An 18,555-nucleotide genomic window follows, 5' to 3' on the forward strand; every position below is an offset into this window, starting at 1 on the left:
TGCAGCCTGAGCCCTTCGTGAGGATTGTGCTGTGATCATGTACACCTGGAGTCCAAGTGAGTCTCAGCCATGCTGTGTGCGTGTGCTTCGTGCAGCCTGAGACCTTCGTGAGGAGTGCCCTGTGAACGTGCCCACCCGAAGCTCAAATGTTTCTCAGCGACGCTGTGTGTGTGTGCCCTGTTGCACCCTGAGATCTTCGTTATCGTCATCAGCCTGGACCGGCATTCCCAAGGGTGCTGTGCCGCTGGCCCGAGCCAGCCGTTGCCAGAAGCAGGACCTCGAACCAACCCCGTCGGGGGAGGGCCCGAGTTCCACTGCCCAGAATCAACCAAGTCGCATCGGAGGCCCAAGTCGCGAGAAGAGCAGAGCGAGGTCGCACCCCCCAGGTAACGTGTGTCGCCACCTAGGGTGGGGTGTGGGCTCAGAGAGAGACGATCTCGGCCTCTTCCATTCTTGCAGCATGAGCCTCTGCTCAAGCTGGTATCATGGCCCGTACTTGCCAAGGTGTGGCAGTACCGGGGCCGGAGTGTGGAGAAGGACTTTGGTTTACACCATGCCTGTGTTGGGGGCATATGTTGGCAGAAGCTGACAGCGAGTCAGTACGAAAGGCAGAGAGACCATCTAAAGCACCGTGATCGGTGCTGAACTGCCTTGCGCATTGCATTGTTTCTGCATTACGAACTACCTGATTGTGGCATTACGCATTGCATTAGTTTGCTTAACGAACTGCCTGATTGTTGCATTACGCTTTGCATTAGTTTGCATAATGAACTGCCTGATTGTTGCATTACGCATTGCATTATTTTTGCATAATGAACTACCTGATTGGTGAATTACGCATTGCATTATTTTGGCATTACGAACTGCTGGAGTGTTGCATAACAAACTACATTATTTTTACTTTGCAAAGTGCCTGATTCTTGCATTACGAACTGCATAGCATTGCATTAGGACTGCATTGGATCATCTAGAATTGCTTATTAATACTGTCAGAATCTACAAGGGCTGGCTGGCCTAATAACCGGCCAGGAGAATATTACAAATACGCATATGTTGGATTCTTTATTGTGTGGTCTCATCGTAAATCTTTTTATATAAATGAATCCCCGTTTTTATGAAACTCGTGTGGAGTCCATTTGTGGTGTCATCATTGGGTTGCTGAGAGCGTGGTTGCAAATACTTTACACATTTGCCTTGAAGATAAGCCTGTCTGCTCGTGCCAAGCTACCAAGGTTGTGAGCAGGGGCTATCTGAGAAGGTGTCCTTCCATTCCCTGACTTAGAAGCGAGAGTCCCTACTTGGCCTAAGGTACCTACCTCAGTCAACCAGGGAATCCTGGTTCTAACATTGGACAGACCCTCCAGCATTTCGCGATTCATGAAAAAATTGCGAAATCAGCTGACTAGCGCGATGGCCGCGATATTTACAATTATCACCGTGATATTTGTCAAAAAGTGTCAGCAAAACAAACAATGCCCGTTAATTGGCTGTGCACGCGCACGTCACTACGTCCAGCCGTCCAATACCTGCTTCCGCCTGTCCAAGATCCTTGCTTGGCTGTTATTCTGACACTGACCATTATATTATGACACTTGGCTGACACGTTCAGCATGAAAAAATACCACAGTATGAAAAAGCAGAACTTTACGAGCACAGAATTCTGATGAAAACTTTCCATACTCACTCCTGGCTTCAATTGTGTTAAAGTGCGGCACTGAATGCCAGCTGCCAAAGAACAACAAAAGCGCAGAAGTGCCAACAAAGTTGCCAAAGTAAACATATTTCCTTTTGTCGGTAAAATCTTATTGAAGAGGAAATATTGCTCATAATCCATTCAAATTCAAAGCTGATGGGTACATTTTGTAGTTTACATGTATTCTGCCACTGTCAGTAGCATTCTGTTATTATTGGCCTTACCAACACGTGTAGGCAACAAATTGTGCATTCTAAGCTCCGAGAGTGCACTTTTGTTCTAGGATGAATAGTATTGTTGTAATTAGAAAATAAATCTAGGATACCATGCACGTAGTTCTTTTTTTTTTTTTTGTTTTTGTTTTTTTTAAAACCTTTATTCGTGCATATTGAAAGAACAAATACGGGCCTACAACCTTCAGGCCGGCCACGATACGGTTAAGCACTGATACAAACATTACGGCCCCTGTGCTTCAAAGGTCAAGAGTAGCGACGCTATATGAAGTATACACTGGAGCGATCCTTGACCCCAGGGAAAGGAGAAGTGAAGGTTAATTTTAAGGTTTTCGAAATGATTTTCTCAGGGAAAAAGTCATTAAAGAATAAGAACCAAGGAGATTCGAGTCCGCACGATATCTTCACCACACGGGAGAGCAGCAACATCATTAAAACAGCAATGGAAGTAAAATCTCAGGCAGTGAGGCAATGCAGTTATATAACAGGATAGTCACATGAGCAGTTACGCACCCCTCCAGTGCCGCCCCCACTCGGTCAACCCCACGCCCGGACCCAGAATCGAAACAAGTATAGCGCAGAAACATAAAAAGAAAAAAAGGCCCATAGAACTAATTAGAAACAGTAAATTACCCCCCCACCCTACACCAATGCGGAGGCTACGGCCTGCCCCCCCCCCAGCATAGTGCCTGTCGCCCAATAAACCCGAAATATAGACAAGAAAGAGAGTAAGAATAGAGTAAAGAAAGATAAGAAAACAGTACACCTATGATAAAGGGGGTGAGAAAAGAATAGGACTATTCTAATCTAAACTCCCAAAAAGAAGAAATTGGGGAGGAGCCTACGTATCATCAGAGCGCCCTTAACCATCGGCCATCTATAGCTTCCACACACTGAGAACCCACTACACCAAAAGCGGTCGTGTGAAAATGAATTGTCACAAAAATTTAAATGAAGGAAGACAGATCGCGACGAGTGCGCACAAAGTATACATACAGTTCCAGTCCCAGTCCAGCCCATCCGTGAAACCATGGCGATATAAATCAGTCTAGCCCTGGCCCGATCGCGGGCTTTAGATTAAGCCAGCCCCTACATGAAGGCCCCGCATCCCGTGCAGACAAAGACAATATGGCCGCTTGGGAGAAGATGGTGAAGTAGAATCACAAAATGGCCGCCGACCATCTGTAGAGGTCCCTTTGTGCACCACATAAAGTCCAGACATGGCATGTAGAGTACAGGAGTTCCACAGAAAAGAAGCAGTATGCCACCGTGAACGATTCCTCGAGGATGTTAGGTGTTGCTCAGCTGGATACTCTTGCAAACGCGGTGAGGCAGGCAACAATGAAGCAGGCAGCAATGAACTGGGAAACAAAGTATCCGCTGTTGAGCTGGAGAGCAATTGATCCTGGGTGCCGGGAAAGCCAGATGCAGGCACCAGTGTAGCACGATCACACACAGCCGTTGCGTCCCCGCAAGAGGACAAAAGCACTGGCAGACCCACGCCGTGTTGATGACAAACGGAGCGCTCACGGCCCGCAGCCGACAGCATGGAGTCAAACTGCTCACTCAGCGCCTGAAAGCGAGCACACATTTGTAGACGAAAGTCCAGCAGGACGGCCAGAACTGAGCCGCATGTCAGCGGAGGCTGCACCCCCACATCGGCAGCAATCCGGGACGGCACTGTGGAGCTGGTGTCTGGTGGAGGGAGGGCGAGGCGGGCAGCGGGCAAGACCGGAGTATCACCCCCCAGCCGCGAGCAGGCAAACAACGCCATGTTTTACGGCCGGACGGTACAATGGCCAGGGGGGGAGGTCGTAGCAAGGAGTCAGTCACCCTCAGGTCTGCGCCGCAACTGGAAAAGCCAACAGTCGCCTCCCTTCCCTCGGGTTCTCTTTGCAGCCGACTAGGCAATGGAAGAAGGGGGTCGGCAGCCTCCCACAGCGCGGTCCACAGATCGGGGCAGGAGACCCGCCGCACCAGGGCTTACCTTACAGCCCCAGCCCTTCAGGCGCAGGGTGCAGGAGGTGTCTGGCCGTCCCTCCCCAGGCTCATCTGGCGACAGTCCGTGGTGTTAGGTGAGGTCGGGACCGCGGGGCTCGGGTTTGCGCTAGCGGGTCCGGTGACTGCGGAGCTTCCGGGGGGCCGGCAAAGGCCACAATGGAGCAGGGGTCCAGGGCGGAGAACAAAAGCACCAAGAACTCCGGCATCCGGGCGGGCCGAGACTTCGGGGAAGCGGCGGCGTGGACAGCGCGCCGTCGCACACGTTTCACCTCGAGAATCGGCAAGGATAGGAATCAGGATAATAGTCCGGGGCCAAGGGCCGACGGAGCCGGGCGCTCAAGCGTCTGCTCCGATCGCCATCTTGGCTCCTCCATGCACGTAGTTCTTCACCAATAATCCCACCACAGTGTAACGCATTTTAAAGTGAGCCAGGAACAATATGTCGGAGCTGAAAGTTGGGGAAGGTAGGTGCAATGTCAGATGCACTTCGGAACCTTAAAGAAATGAGTATGGATAGTGTTTTACACAAGACTTTCATTTCAAAATGCTACCCACCTTAGGTGTTCGGATCCCCCTCTATCCCCCTTTATCGTTTCTTCCAGAAGTAATTAACTAAATGGATATATCAAGTCAAAAGGCATGGGTTTGGCAAATACACGGACACAGGAGATAGCAAGTCTGAGAACCATAGAGGACTTATCTGCAGGGCTTTCTTACTACTGCTACTTCAGCTACATACCTCTTTCTGGTCAGAGGTCACCAAAATGCTTTTTTGAAGGAAGCATTAGTAGACATGTAAGTGTAGCTTTTATATGTAACAAAACGTATTCCATTTAATAAAACTGTCATTCAATCAACTAACGTAATGTTATGTAAATACTAAATATGTTTTAAATGTTTTTACAAGCAAAACAAATCTTTTAAAAACGTCCACCCAAATACACCGACTTACTGTGATATTAACTGTGCACAAGACCTACCTTTCTTCAAGTGACACAGGCTCATGCAAAACTAACAATTCAGCCACATATAGGCAGCATTGTGTCAGGGGATGTATTGTACTTACAGCTACCAGCTTTTAACACTGGGCAGCATGTGTCTGAGTCAGCATCTGTTTAACTGTTATTTCACGGACCTCTGTGTGCATGCCACTCACTCATGCCCTTGATATGTGGGACCTAGAGGCAAGCCATCCAGGAGGAAAGCAGCAAGGCTCAGGTGTGTATCTCTTGCTACCTCAACCCTCCATCTCATGACCCATTGTATGAGTGATCCATTGGATGGCTTAAGTATACAAGAAAGGTGCTGTGAAAGGTACATGGGATTCTGAGTGATGTTACTTGTTGAAGATCACACACTCTTAGTGGGTAGCCAAGACTCACGTTTTTTTGGGAGCAGGTTCCTCACAAGGATAGTTACTCAGACACAAGTGCAAATCTTTGGGGTAAAAAATTGAGGATCGGAAGGTAATGAAATAAGGGGACAGGGTGAGGATGGATTGCGGAGCCTGAGGGGAACTTAAAAATGTAGGTGCACCATCAAGAAAGGAAAACTCTGGAGCTGGCCTCGGTGGGTCTTTTATGGTCTGTAGTAATTGTGATCACATGTAGCACCCATATTCGTAAAACCATATTTTATGAGGATAACTGTGAGTTTTTCTCACAGAGATCCTTTGGTTTGCTTGTGGAACTTATGCAGCACAGTGCTGAATTCCTTTTGTGTCCAGGAGTTTTCCTGCAGCAATAAAAATGTCAAGTTAGCTGCTGAATAATGCTCCTGCTGTTGCAAGATCAGCGTTTTGTCGTGATAAAATAGGGCAGAGGATTATTATGCCTGCTGCAAAGTAAGTGAATCAGGTTACAAAGGCACTAGGCTAGTGTCCTTCCATTTCTGGTACTTTGCTGCAGTTTAAAGATATTCTTAGAGTTTCTAATTGCTAAAATTGGGGTAGCAGGACTTCCTCTATGGGTCATATTTGTATTATCAATATATTTTCAATGTTAAAAAGGGTGATAGAAATTACAGTTTTTTTAAATCGACGGGTCCAGGAGGCAGCGGTGCCTCGGCAGGGGTGTATACATGGGTGCTAGAACACCCCAGGTAGAAATAGGGCCCCCTCTAACGAGGTGCAGATTGGAGCTGTGCTTACGTAGAGCCGCAGACACTTTAAACATGCCAGTTTCACAGTGGAATACGGTGTTGAATCAGTTTACATTGATTTAAGGCTGAAAAGGAATGATTACGAATAAAATAAGGTGCCGCAATAATGCCGCCAAGTTTCCACTTTTGTGCCGCTAAATTTCCATTTTTGTGCCGCTAAATTTGCAAATCTATGCCGTAATATCCTGGGGTCTGATTGGAGGCAGGGGTTGGGACCTACAGTTGATGGTCAGCGGGTTTGGAATTTGAACGTGTATTTGCAAATTCACTCACAGTGATTGGTGTACATCACAAGCTAGCGCAGACCAGGACGTAACTACATATTGTGGTTTTTTTTTTTTTTGGTTCTATTTTTGAGCGACCTTTAAGCCACACATCATGTCTCAGTGGAGTCAAGTAGCCAGTGAGGTTGCAGAATTAAAGTTCGACATTGAGGCATTGCTTACCTACAAAGTTAATCAGTTGAGGCAATTCTGCAGACCAATGGGATGTCCCATGAAAAGTAGCTCTAAGAAGGAGGAGCTGCATATGGCCTTGAGAGCCTGGTGAGAAGCCAAAGGGGCTCAGGAGACGGGTGATGTTGAGGTGGATGAGGATGACCCAGGGAATGGATTTGGTCCACAGGATTTGCCAGTGGAAAGACCAGCCTCAGGGGCCGGTAGCAACCATTCAGGGAGGAGTATTTCCCCAGAGGAGCTGGAGGAAAACCAAAGGGTCAGAGAGCATGAGTTGGAGGTTTTAAAACTTAAAACTCAAGTAGAAGAGAAGAAGCTGCTCATTGAAAGTGAAGCAGAGGAGAGCAGGAACGCTCTCGCCTTGGAGGAGAGAAAGATTCTCTTAGCTCATGAGTTAAGCATGAGGGAACTGGACAGCAAGGTTAAACAGGTGGAGTTCAGTTTGAATGGTGGCAGCGCACAGCCAGTGCCAAGTGTGGATGAATACAAGCGGGCACTAGATGATTGGGTGATGGTTAGCATGGCAAATGATTTGAAGGGGTTGATCAATTTGGCCCCCAGGGAGCCTAGGCTCAGTAATTGTTTTCCAGGAATGTGCCAACCCGTGTTAGGGTGAGAGCTCTTTGATTCCGAGGGGCTGGCGCAAGAGGCAGACCCCTGGTCATGGGTCCAAGAGTCGGAAAAGGCATTAGAGAGGGAAGAGATGCGAAGTAGAGTAGTTAGGTCCAAGACTGGTGGGGGGGCATGCAGGCTAGTGCCCTGTCTCGAAGGAGAGGGAGGGAGTGTGAGCAGCATCCCCAGGGGTTCACCACCCCACTCCAGAGACTGGAGAGTTCCTTAGAGGAGTACCAGGTTGGAGGCCTAGTACCTACTTGCCAGCTGTGTGAGGAAGAACACCTAGCATCAGGAGGACGTGGGGAGTCTTCAACCAGAGCTCCCGCGGTCCTGAAATTTGTGGGTGCCATTCCTAATTGGCAGGCACAGAAATCTGAATGGGAGGTTAAGAGAGGGAGGTGTCCCTCCGTGGGAAAACCCGGGGGATAGTGCCCAGCCAGTAGGGCTAGGTCCCCTAAAGTGACCAGGGTAAAGCCACTTCTAACCTGGAGAGCAGGATAACTGGGGATAGTATCATAACCGATGGGTTTTCCAGGGGTACAACTTTAGGTGGGGTTGGCAAGGGACCAGCACCCCTAGAGAGGGCCCAACTGCCAGGAAGTACCCATGGAGCAGCATAGTTTGCCCAGGGAGTAGTGACCAAGAGAACCCTCTGGGGTCAGAAAGACATAGAACAGGAGAGTGTCCCTGCAGTAGTGGGCCTGCGTCCGTGTTCTATCACCCCAAGCAGGGAAGTCCATCAAGGTAGTTGTTTGGTCTACCCTGGCTTTCGGCTGGGAGGGGGTTGTGTTGAGCTTGGCCCTTTTTGGCTAAAGCTCCTTAACTTTTTGCTTCCCCCCTAGACCTTTTTTCTGACCTGGTGTTGCCAACTTAGATGCTTTGGGCACTTTGCCACTGCTGATCAGTGTCAAAGTGCAAGTGCTCCCTGTATAAATTGTAATGATAATTGGTTGTCCATGATTGGTATGTTTGCCTTACTAGTAAAGTCCGTGGTAAGGTGCACTATGTGCGCAAGGGCTAGTAATGCAAATGCTACTAGTGGGCCTGCAGCACTAATTGGGCCACACACACAAGTAGCCTTAAAGAGAGAACTCAGGCCTGCCACTGCAGTGCCTGCGCACAGTTTGTTAAACTGCCATGTTGTCCTGACAAGTGCACCCACTTGCCGGGCCTTACCCTTTTTATGCACATCAGACAACCCCATAGTAGGTCTAGGGTACCCCCCTCTGCAGAGTGCAGTGTATGTGAAAGGTAGGACGTGTACTAAGGTGTGTACCATGTCCTAACAGTGAAATACTCTCCATTTCGTTTTTCACTGTTGAAAGGCCATCTTGCCCATAGAACAGAATGGGGAAGGCTGTGTAATATGTTTCCAACCTATCTTCCCAAAGGATTAAGATGGAGAGGTGCAGTTTAGTGTGCCTGAACTCACAATTTAATAACACATCTTTTTGTGAAGGTGGTTTTTGCATTGTGTGTTTAGAAACCACTCTTTCAGAAGTGGCTGGGTTTTTGTGTTTTAACATTTCTGTGTGTCTCTGCCAGGTTGTGGATTGACTGTCTAGATTTGAATGTGCTAGGCTCTGGGGAATGTCTTGACCTAGGGGAGGAGGTGAGACAGCAACAGGCTGACCTGCAGCTGGAGTGTAGGGGGGAGGAGTAACCCCTGGAGGTGAAGAGGTCTGGGTTGCTGCCATAAAACAATGGCTCCATCTCCTGCAGAGTGATTAAGGACCCAGACCCCCATTATCAAAGGCAGAAGGAGTCCCTGGCAGGGAGACATTAAGAACTGGTTTGGACAGGTATCATTGCCTCCTGAAACAGAAAGACTTCAAAGACATTTAGGGGTATAACAATGAGAGCTGAAAACCCTAGACTTTCTGTAAAGGATTGAAACTACTTTGTGGTCAAGAGGAACCTCTGTCAAGGAAGAAGCAGCTGAATAGACTGAAGGAAAGGACTGACCCTTGCTGTGTGTTCTGGGGCTGGCCTGCAGTTTGCTGATTTAACCAAGGAGAGGCTATGTCCCCCTGCTTGAAAGGACTTTGCTGTGCTGTGTCCTGAAGTAACTTTACGCCAAGGGCCCGAGGAGAGCTGGCTCCTTGTTGTGGAAACTCAGGAACACAAAATTGTCCAGAAGTGTCTCAGCGACGCTGTGTGCGTGGGCTTTGTGCAGCCTGAGACCTTTGTAAGAATTGCTCTGTGATCGTGGGCACCTGGAGTCCAAGCGAGTCTCAGCGACGCTGTGTGCGTGTGCTTTTTGCAGCCTGAGCCCTCCGTGAGGATTGTACTGGGATTGTGTGTACCTGGAGTCAAAGTGAGTCTCAGCGACGTTGTGTGTGTGTGCTTCATGCAGCCTGAGACCTTCGTGAGGATTGCCCCGTCATCGTGCACACCCGAAGTTCAAGTGTGTCTCAGCGACGCTGTGCGCATGTGCTTTTTGCAGCCTGAGACCCTCGTAAGAATTGCCCTGTGATCATGGGCACCAGGAGTACAAGTGAGTTTCAGCGACGCTATGTGTGTGTGCTTCGTACAGCCTGAGACCTTCGTGAGGATCCCCCTGTGATCGTGCACACCCGGAGTCCAAGTGAGTCTCAGCGACGCTGTGTGCATGTGCTTTGTACAGCCTGAGACCTTCGTGAGGATTGCCCTGTGAACATGTGCACCCGGAACTCAAGTGAGTCTCTGCGACACTGTGTGTGTATGCTTCATGCAGCCTGAGACCTTCGTGAGGAGTGCCCTGTGACCGTGCCCACCCGAAGCTCAAGTGAGTCTCAGCCACGCTGTGTGTGTGTGCCCTGTTGCAGCCTGAGATCTTTGTTATTGTCATCGGGCCGGACCGGCATTCCCAGGGGGGCTGTGCCGCCGGCCCGAGCCCGCCGTTGCCAGAAGTAGGACCTTGAAGCAACCCGGTCGGGGGAGGGCTCGAGTTCCACTAACCGGAATCAAACAAGTTGCATCGGAGGCCCAAGTCGCGAGAAGAGAAGAGGAGAGGAGAGCGAAGTAACGTGTTTCGCCGCCTGGGGCGGGGTGCGGGTTCGGAGACAGACGCTCTCGGCCTCTTCCATTCTTGGAGCGCAAGCCTCTGCTCAAGCTCGTATCGCGGCCCGTACTTTCCAAGGAGTGGCAGTACCGGGGCCGGAGTGTGGAGAAGCACTTTGGTTTACACCATCCCTGTGTTGGGGGCATATGTTGGCAGAAGCTGACAGCAAGCCAGTACGTGAGGCAGAGAGACCATCAAAAGCACCATGATCGGTGCTGAAGTGCCTTGCGCTTTGCATTGTTCCTGCATTACGAACGGCCTGATTGTGACATTACGCATTGCATTAGTTTGCATAACGAACTGCCTGATTGTTGCATTACGCATTTCATTAGTTTGCATAACGAACTGCCTGATTTTTGCATTACGCATTGCAAATATTTTTGCCTAACGAACTACCTGATTGTTGCATTACGCATTGCATTATTTTGGCATTACGAACTGCTGGATTGTTGCATAACAAACTGCATTATTTTTACATTGCAAAGTGCCTGATTCTTGCATTACGAACTGCATAGCATTGCATACAGACTGCATTGGGTCATCTAGAATTGCTCATTAATACTGCCAGAATCTACAAGGGCTTGCTGGCCTAATAACCGGCCAGGAGGAATATTACAAATATGCATATGTTGGATTTTTATTGTGTGGTCGCATCGTATATCTTTTTATATAAACACATACTTTTATTTCTTTGAAACTCGTGTGGAGTCCTTTAGTGGTGTCATCATTGGGTCACTGGGAGCGTGGTTGCAAATACTTTACATATTTGCCTTGAAGATAAGCCTGGCTGCTTGTGCCAAGCTACCAAGGGGGTGAGCAGGGGCTATCTGAGAAGGTGTCCTTCCTTTCCCTGACTTAGAAGCAAGGGTCCCTACTTGGCCTAAGGTACCTCAGCCAACCAGCGAATCCTGGTTCTAACAAGTTCCAACAACAACTGTTAGTCTACCTTACATTTGAGTCAATTATGGACCCCTTTCCATTATTTAGACTCTGTAATGGACCTCATATGGTGATTTTACACACAGCACAACACAGGTAGGCTCCTACTGTAGCACTCTGTGTGAAAGGGATAGGGTAGTGTTAGAAATAGGGTCTCAATGTGGCAGTGGCATACATTCTGTTCAAGTAGGGACCCTTCCTTCTAGTCATGATGAGTAAAGTGCACAACTAAGTTTGTCTGTGCTCACCCTCTGATAGCTTGGCACAGAGCAGTTAGGCTAAACTACAGAATCAATGTGTAAAACATTTGTAACAGTAACACAGTGAAAACATCACAAATGGACACCAGACTAGTTTAGAAAAACAGATAATCTTTATCTAAACCAAACAAGACCAAAACGATAAAAATCCAACATACACAACTCAAAATATGACTTTTAAAAGGTAGAAAACAGGCCTGTCCATAGAAAGCTATGGATGAGTGAATTGTGCACAAAGTACCTCAAATGCTTCAAGAATACAAAACAAAAACAGGCGCGGGGAAAGTGATGCATCGGTTCCTTACTCGCAGGGAAGGTGATGCGTTCCATACTGAAGAGGAAGTGATGTGTTGGTTTCTTTCTTTGAGGGGAGGTGTTGCATCGGTTTCTTTCTGAAAACCCAGAGTTGTCATGAATTTAACGTACAGGTGCAATGCGTGAGAAAATGCGGCAACTATGGGTCGATGGGGCAGCAATCCAGGCACTGCGATGATTCCCATAGCTGCTGACAGGCCATGCATTAATTCTTTTAGCCGCACAGTGGGGCCTGCGTCTGAATCAGGGCAGTGATTTCAGACGTTGGAGATCGGTGTGAAGGACTCGACGTGCTGTGGTATTCCGGCCTGTGGGCATGCGTTTCATTGATTTCTTTGACCCCACAGGGCTGTGTGGTGGGATGTTCTCCCGCAGGGTAGTATAGCTTCGAGTAAAATAGCCGTAAGAAAAGCGATGCATCGATGTTGTAGTTTCTTTCGTTCTTCACAGCTTTCTGTAGCAGGAACAATCCCCAGGGGCCCAGAACTGGTATAGGTACCCCCAGGTATTTCAGAACTCCCTGCAGTGGAGTTCTAGAAGGCTGTAGGTGAAGTCTTTGTGTCCCTGAGACTTCAGAAGAGGAGACAAGCACACACAAATGTAAATGTAAATGTCAAGGTACTTATAGAGCGCACTGTCACCAGACGGCCACCTTGCGGTGTCGCCTTTGCGGTTTCCTGGCGCTGATACTCATACAGCTGTGGAACCCCTCCTGGCTTTCCCTGTGAAGTGTCCACTCCTGGGCACCCCCAGGGTGAAGCCAGGCATCCTTAGCGCTGTTGGGGCCGGTGTGGAGGCTAAGCTAGCTATTGCCCAGAGTTGCAGCGTGGGGCCCGTGATTAGAATAGGCACCGAGGTGAGAATAGACAGGTCTGAGGAAATTGAGCCCGAGCCCTGCCGAGGCAGGAATCGAACCCTGGTCTCTGGCCAGAACTCTGCTTCAGGGTCTGCCGCTCTAACTATTGAGCCACACTCCTCCACACAAGCCCTTGGAGATTCTTCTAAAAGCAGGTTTCACCGCAAAGTCCAGTCTTTGTCCTCTCTTTAGCAGAAGCAGCATCTGCAGGCCAACCCAGCATAGCAACACACAGCACAGGGGAGGTACTCCTCCTTACAGCTCATCAGCTCTTCTTCCGTAGCAGAGGATCTTCTTGATTCCAAAAGTAATCTAAAGTTCTGGGGTTTTAGGTCCAATACTTATACCCCTTTTTCTCTTTAAAGTCTTCGTTCAGAAAGTCTCTCTTGCTCAGTGAAACCACTTCTATCCTCCCAGGTCCAGCCACACTACTGGGGGTGGAGACAGCATTGTGTAGGACAGCCATAGCCTATTCAGGTGCTAGTGACAACTCCTCCCACCACTCTAGCCTAGGAGGACCCTTCAGGATATGCAGGGCACATCTCAGCTCTCTTTGTATGAGTGTCTGGAGTGAATGCACAAACAGCCTCTGTCAGTCTAAAACAAGATGGGGAATCCACAAACAGGCAGAGGCAAACGGGATAGTTAAACAAGAAAAATGCCCTCTTTCTAAATGTGACAATTTTCAAACACATAATTTGAAAACCACCTTTACTAAAAGGTGTGTTATTGAATTCTGAGTTCAGAGAGCCTAAACTCCGAATCCCTAGCTGTTCCAAATTAAAGGTTACGCTTGTAAAATGTTACAAGGCAGCTCCAGTTTTATCCTACACAAGAATTAGCCCTTGTAATAGTGAAAAACTAAGCTGCCAGTATTTCACTATCAGGACATGTAAAACACACCAGTACATATCCTGCCTTTTACATACACAGCACCCCCTGCCCATGGTGCTACCTTGGACATACATTAGGGGTGATTCACATGTAATAAAAGGGAAGGTTAGGGCCTGCCGAGTGGGTGCACTTGCCAGGTCGACATGTCAGTTTAAGACTGCACTCACAGACCCTGCAGTGGCAGGTCTAGGACACATTTGAATTGCTACTTGTGTGGGTTGCAAAATCAGTGCTGCAGGCCCACTGGTAAAAGGAACAAATGATGGACAAAATGCCAAACAATGCAAACATTCACCTCTAGTCCCAAAGATCTGGGTTTAATCCATTGTTCTTTTGCTCACCACGCCACCCCATTTGGACCCAGCTCCATGCAAATCAGTCTTGATCCTGTTCCTCATAGTAACAGTTCAGCACGAACTGCCCAGCCATCTCCTCCTTGGACCAGAAACAAGCATCCTGGGACTCCTTCTAAGGTGCCCGCTATGGTCTCCATCCCCTTACGCATCTTATGAACCATTCACTTATGGACTCTTACCATTCACTGTTGAATTTCAACTTGGGGGTCCTCGGAGTCCTCAACTGGGATTGCGAGTGACAGTTCCTCTGAAGACTCTGCAATGCCATGTTGCCTTGCCAAGACTGGAGGAGCAGGTTCAAAAGAGTCCCGGAGTTGTTGGAAAGTGTCATTATCCATGTGGGGCATGATGACATCACCAACAGGTTGGTCATCAATGACAGGCTGGTCCTCCGGAGATGCTGTTTGTCCCTCTGGATAGAAATAGAGGTATGTCAATAATGATCCATGATAGATGTCTACATCGATGATTTTGGTGACATTCAGTCTGCATTTATATTCACTTTCAAGTACACAGGGCTGTGTGGACCATATGTTACTACAAGTAAATGAGCCATGTTACACTATTTTTGCCTTTACATGGCAATGCCTTTACATTGTTCACACAAGCTTTGTATAAACAAGGGGGGCTATTTGTGTAAATGACACACAACGCACAGTTAGGCAATTTGCTGGACTACCCTGTCTGAAAGAGTGAGTGCAGGGAAGGGCCTCATTTGACATATTATGTTGCTTTTCTGGTTTGTGTCTACACGGTTGTTGCATTAGATTCTTGACACCACTGCTGAGACCACTGCACCATGTAACTAGGGTGGCTGCATTACCTCAAGACTTCAGTTAGCACCCCCTCCCCCTCCCCCCATTTACCAAGTAATGTTATTGTGGTATGTATTACATATAAGCCTGCACTCTGCCTTTCACACAGTACAACACACACCAATTTTTTTTCTTCAGTTTTTACATAGCGTAAACTCGACCGGAAGTTAATGGAGCGTTCTACATGCTCTCCTGTTATATTTCACACGAACACCTTCATATTCTGGAGGGACGGGGAGATTATGGTTTTGCTCAGCCGATGCCCAGCCTGGAACCGGTTCCCCAGCTCCAAAGGCGGAAGCTCTGGCTAATAGGCCAAAATCTCTCCCATTTTCAAGAGCCGACAATTAAGGAACTGCAATTGTGTTCTATATTATCAGTGTGTATTTGCTCTCCCCAATAGCCGTAGCAAAAGATGGCAATGCCACACATTCATGGTCGGAATTTAAGATAACACGAGCACACGTTCTAATAGTACTCAACGCTGTACTTTTTGCAAGCACTTTCCTGACATCTAGTGACAAAATGTGCATATTGCAACTTCACAAATTGCAATAAAACTGTCACTTGAAAATACTATTGTTTCTTCAAGCCCGCACTTAGAAGCACAGTTAAAACGTGAAATGTTAAAGTGATAAATAAACAAACATCGGTAAAGCCACCAGGTCTGACTTTAATATGCTACCACATAAAAAAAGGTATTTGTGTTTCCATGTGTTTGCCGAGGACGGTTGTCGTGAGATGCTCTTCGAGGTTCTTCACAGAGCTGATGCTCAAGTGAAAGCACCTCTACTGCAGAAGCACAGATAAATGGACAAAGCCCCGTGCACATTTATTTAAACAACAAAATCCATTAACAACTCCAATCGCGGTCAAGGGGAAAACTCATGTCATCATCTCCAGGATAATGGATTATCCACAGGATAGCAGCAAATGGATCAAATGTCAACATATGATTACATTGTATATCTAAATGTGTAAAAGGTGTGAAACAGTGGCTGAAAATGCAACAAACCATTTCAAATCATCTGCGCTCACATTATTTGCAGGGTATGACTTGTCCAGTTACACATGTACATACTTGAGGACAGTGGCGGCTGGTGACATTTGAAAGTAGTGAGGCGTAAAAGTTGGGTATAAGTATAATGTCACCATGACACACTACTAAACTATTCCCTGGGACACTATTAACTAATTGCATGGTACTCGGATAACCAGTTCTGCAGGGCATGTTTTGCATATTCCGCGAGACACTATTGGCAAGTTTTCTCAGACACTATCACCCAGTTTCTTGAGATACTTTTAACCACCAGATTGATTAGTATCTATTAACCAACTCCTTGAGGCCCTATTAACCAATTTCGTGAGGCACTATTTACCAACTACATGGAGCGCTATTAGCTAGTTCCCTAGCACACTATTAAACAGTTCCTTCAGAATCACTAAGCAGCAGTTTCTATTAACCATTTCCCTGAGACACTATTAACCCATGTCCAGAGGTCCTATTAATCAAATATGTAACACAAAATTAGCCAGCTCTTTGTTAGACCCTTTTTATCTAGTTCTATCATACATACTTCACCAGTCTCTGTGAGTCGCTTGGCTGTTACTTTTCCAGCCTCCACCACTACCACGGTGAGCAGTAAACTAGCCCCTTGGGCCAGCCTCCCACAGGGTCACTGATTGACAGTGGTTGGCTTGTTTAGGGGCCGTTTGGCTAGCAGGGGAGGTCTGTGGCTCTGGCCTGTGTGCGCGCCCAGGGGCCATTTGTGATTTTCGCTTCAATTGAGCCAAGAGTTGCTTAATTTGTAACGATACAGGTGACCCAACGGTAATTAATAATCCTGGCCAAAATGTACGGCGTAGAAAGCAAGCAAAGGAGAAATTTAGGAACCTGGTACGTTAAGTGTTTGTTTATTCACTTAGCTCTATTTTGGCTTTGATGTTCAGCTTTTGTGCCCCCAAAAGCCGCTATCAGTTGCAAAAGCACAGCAAACATCTGAGGGTTATTTCTCTAATCTGTTCTTATTTATGGATTGAAAAAAAGACACATGTAAACTGTGATTCGTCACATAAACTAACAGGAAACAAATCACTTTAGGCTTACATCCATCCCAATCGGGATTCCGTTCTCACTTGTCCACTGAAACAACCCTCCTGGGGGTCACCGAGAACCTACGCACCCGTCTTGATCATGGTGAGACCGCGGCGCTTATTCTTTTAGACTTAAGCGCCGCATTTGACACGGTCTCACACTCTATTCTTCTGAGAGCCCTGAGAACGGCTGGAGTGACTGGCCCTGCTCTTGCTTGGCTGGCCTCTTTCTTAAATCACCGCACCTTTCAGGTTGTTTCTTCCGGCTCTTCTTCCTCTGTTCGTTCATCTGTGTATGGTGTCCCGCAGGGGTCTTCACTGAGCCCCATGCTCTTCAGTATCTACGTGAGACCCCTAGCTACCATCGTGGAAGACTCCGGTCTTTCCCTCTACTCATACGCCGATGACACTCAGATTCTTTTTTCCCTCTCCTCGGCTGCAGCAAACGCTCCATCTGCTATTAAATTAGGACTCAGCCGAGTGGCAGAGTGGATGCAGGCGAACCTCCTGAAATTGAATGGAGATAAGATGGAGGTGCTCATTCTGGGTAAGCAAAAGCATCTCTGGAGCCCTGCACACTGGCCGTCAGAAATGGGTCCACCACCCCTTCCAGTGACGCAGGTTCGCAATCTTGGCTTTGTCCTGGATGATTCGCTTTCCATGCGACATCAAGTGGTTAAGGTGGCAGCCACTTGCTTCTCCATCCTGGGGTGGCTCCGAAAAATTTTATGGATGCTCCCAGTATGGACTAGACGCTCGGTGGTGCAGGCATTAATCACCTCTCGCTTAGACTACGGCAATGTGCTTTACCTAGGAGTTACCCTAGAGCTTCGGAGGAGACTTCAGCTTGTACAGAACTCAGCTGCTCGCCTCCTCTGTAAGGTCCCGTGGAGATCTCCTATTTCCCCTTTTCTTAGAGACCTTCACTGGCTCCGTATCGATAACCGTGTCAAATTTAAGGCCCTTTGCTTTCTGCATAAAATCAAGCAAGGGTCGGCCCCAGGTTACCTTAAGGCCCTTGTCCAACAATACACTCCATCCCGCCCCCTTAGGTCATCTGCTCATAGCAACTTTCTGATTCCGCGCTTCAAACTGATGAGAATGGGCGGATGCTCTTTCTCTTGCGTTGCCCCCAGGTTGTGGAACTCTCTCCCGGTTACGCTGAAACTTGAACCATCTCTGCTAAAATTTCGCAAAGACCTTAAAACCTGGCTCTTCTCTCACTAACAACTGCAATGCGTAATCATTAACTCTATTGGCGCCGGGAGACCCCTTGTGGGTAGCTGTGCGCCCTATAATTTCAATTACAAATACAATACAAATACAAAGGTCCCTTTCGTTTCCATGTGCAGTTTGTAATAAAGCATGACACATACAAAAATACGTAATTAAGAAGTGAAATCACAAGAAGTTAGGGTGAATGGGGCCTCTGCCCTGTGCCCTTTACTGCTCTGAGTGCCCTCTGAGCACAGACTGTCTGTATTGCAGGACACTTCACTTAAAGCTGACCTGATCACTCTCGCCTATGAAACTGTACTCTTAAAACAATAACATTCTACGTGGCAGTCGGGAGGTTTACTTTCTATTTATAAAGTAACAATCATTCCGAAATCACACCACTCCCCTCACACAATGTTCCTCCCAGACATAAAGTGAACCTGGCCTGGTTAGAGCGCATGCCTTCGTGGCCGAGTCATGCTTATGTAAAGGAGTGGGAAGGGGAAGCCCAGCTCCCAGGCCCAGCTTTCGGAGTCATGGTCGTCCAGCGCTGTTCCTTGAGGACTTCAGCAATGACAGTTTTTGACGATAACTACCGTCTGTTCAAA

The 18,555-nt window shown here is 47.7% G+C and overlaps 1 protein-coding gene across 3 annotated transcripts in view; it reads right to left on the minus strand.

Moving 5' to 3' along the window:
* The window catches only part of LOC146829210 (uncharacterized), a 361,848-nt gene that overhangs the window by 338,094 nt on the left and 5,199 nt on the right, over positions 1-18,555 (minus strand). For all 3 annotated transcript variants that reach the window (XR_014962203.1, XM_085607849.1, XM_085607848.1), the window contains exon 2: positions 14,000-14,232. Coding sequence is in view for 2 of the 3 variants with exons in the window: in XM_085607849.1 (XP_085463975.1) it covers positions 14,000-14,232 (233 nt within the window). In the remaining variant the exon portion in view is untranslated. The remainder of the gene's footprint in view (positions 1-13,999; positions 14,233-18,555) is intronic.

The sequence above is a fragment of the Triturus cristatus genome, chromosome 5_2 (assembly GCF_964204655.1).
Source record: "Triturus cristatus chromosome 5_2, aTriCri1.1, whole genome shotgun sequence".
Lineage (NCBI taxonomy): Eukaryota > Metazoa > Chordata > Amphibia > Caudata > Salamandridae > Triturus > Triturus cristatus.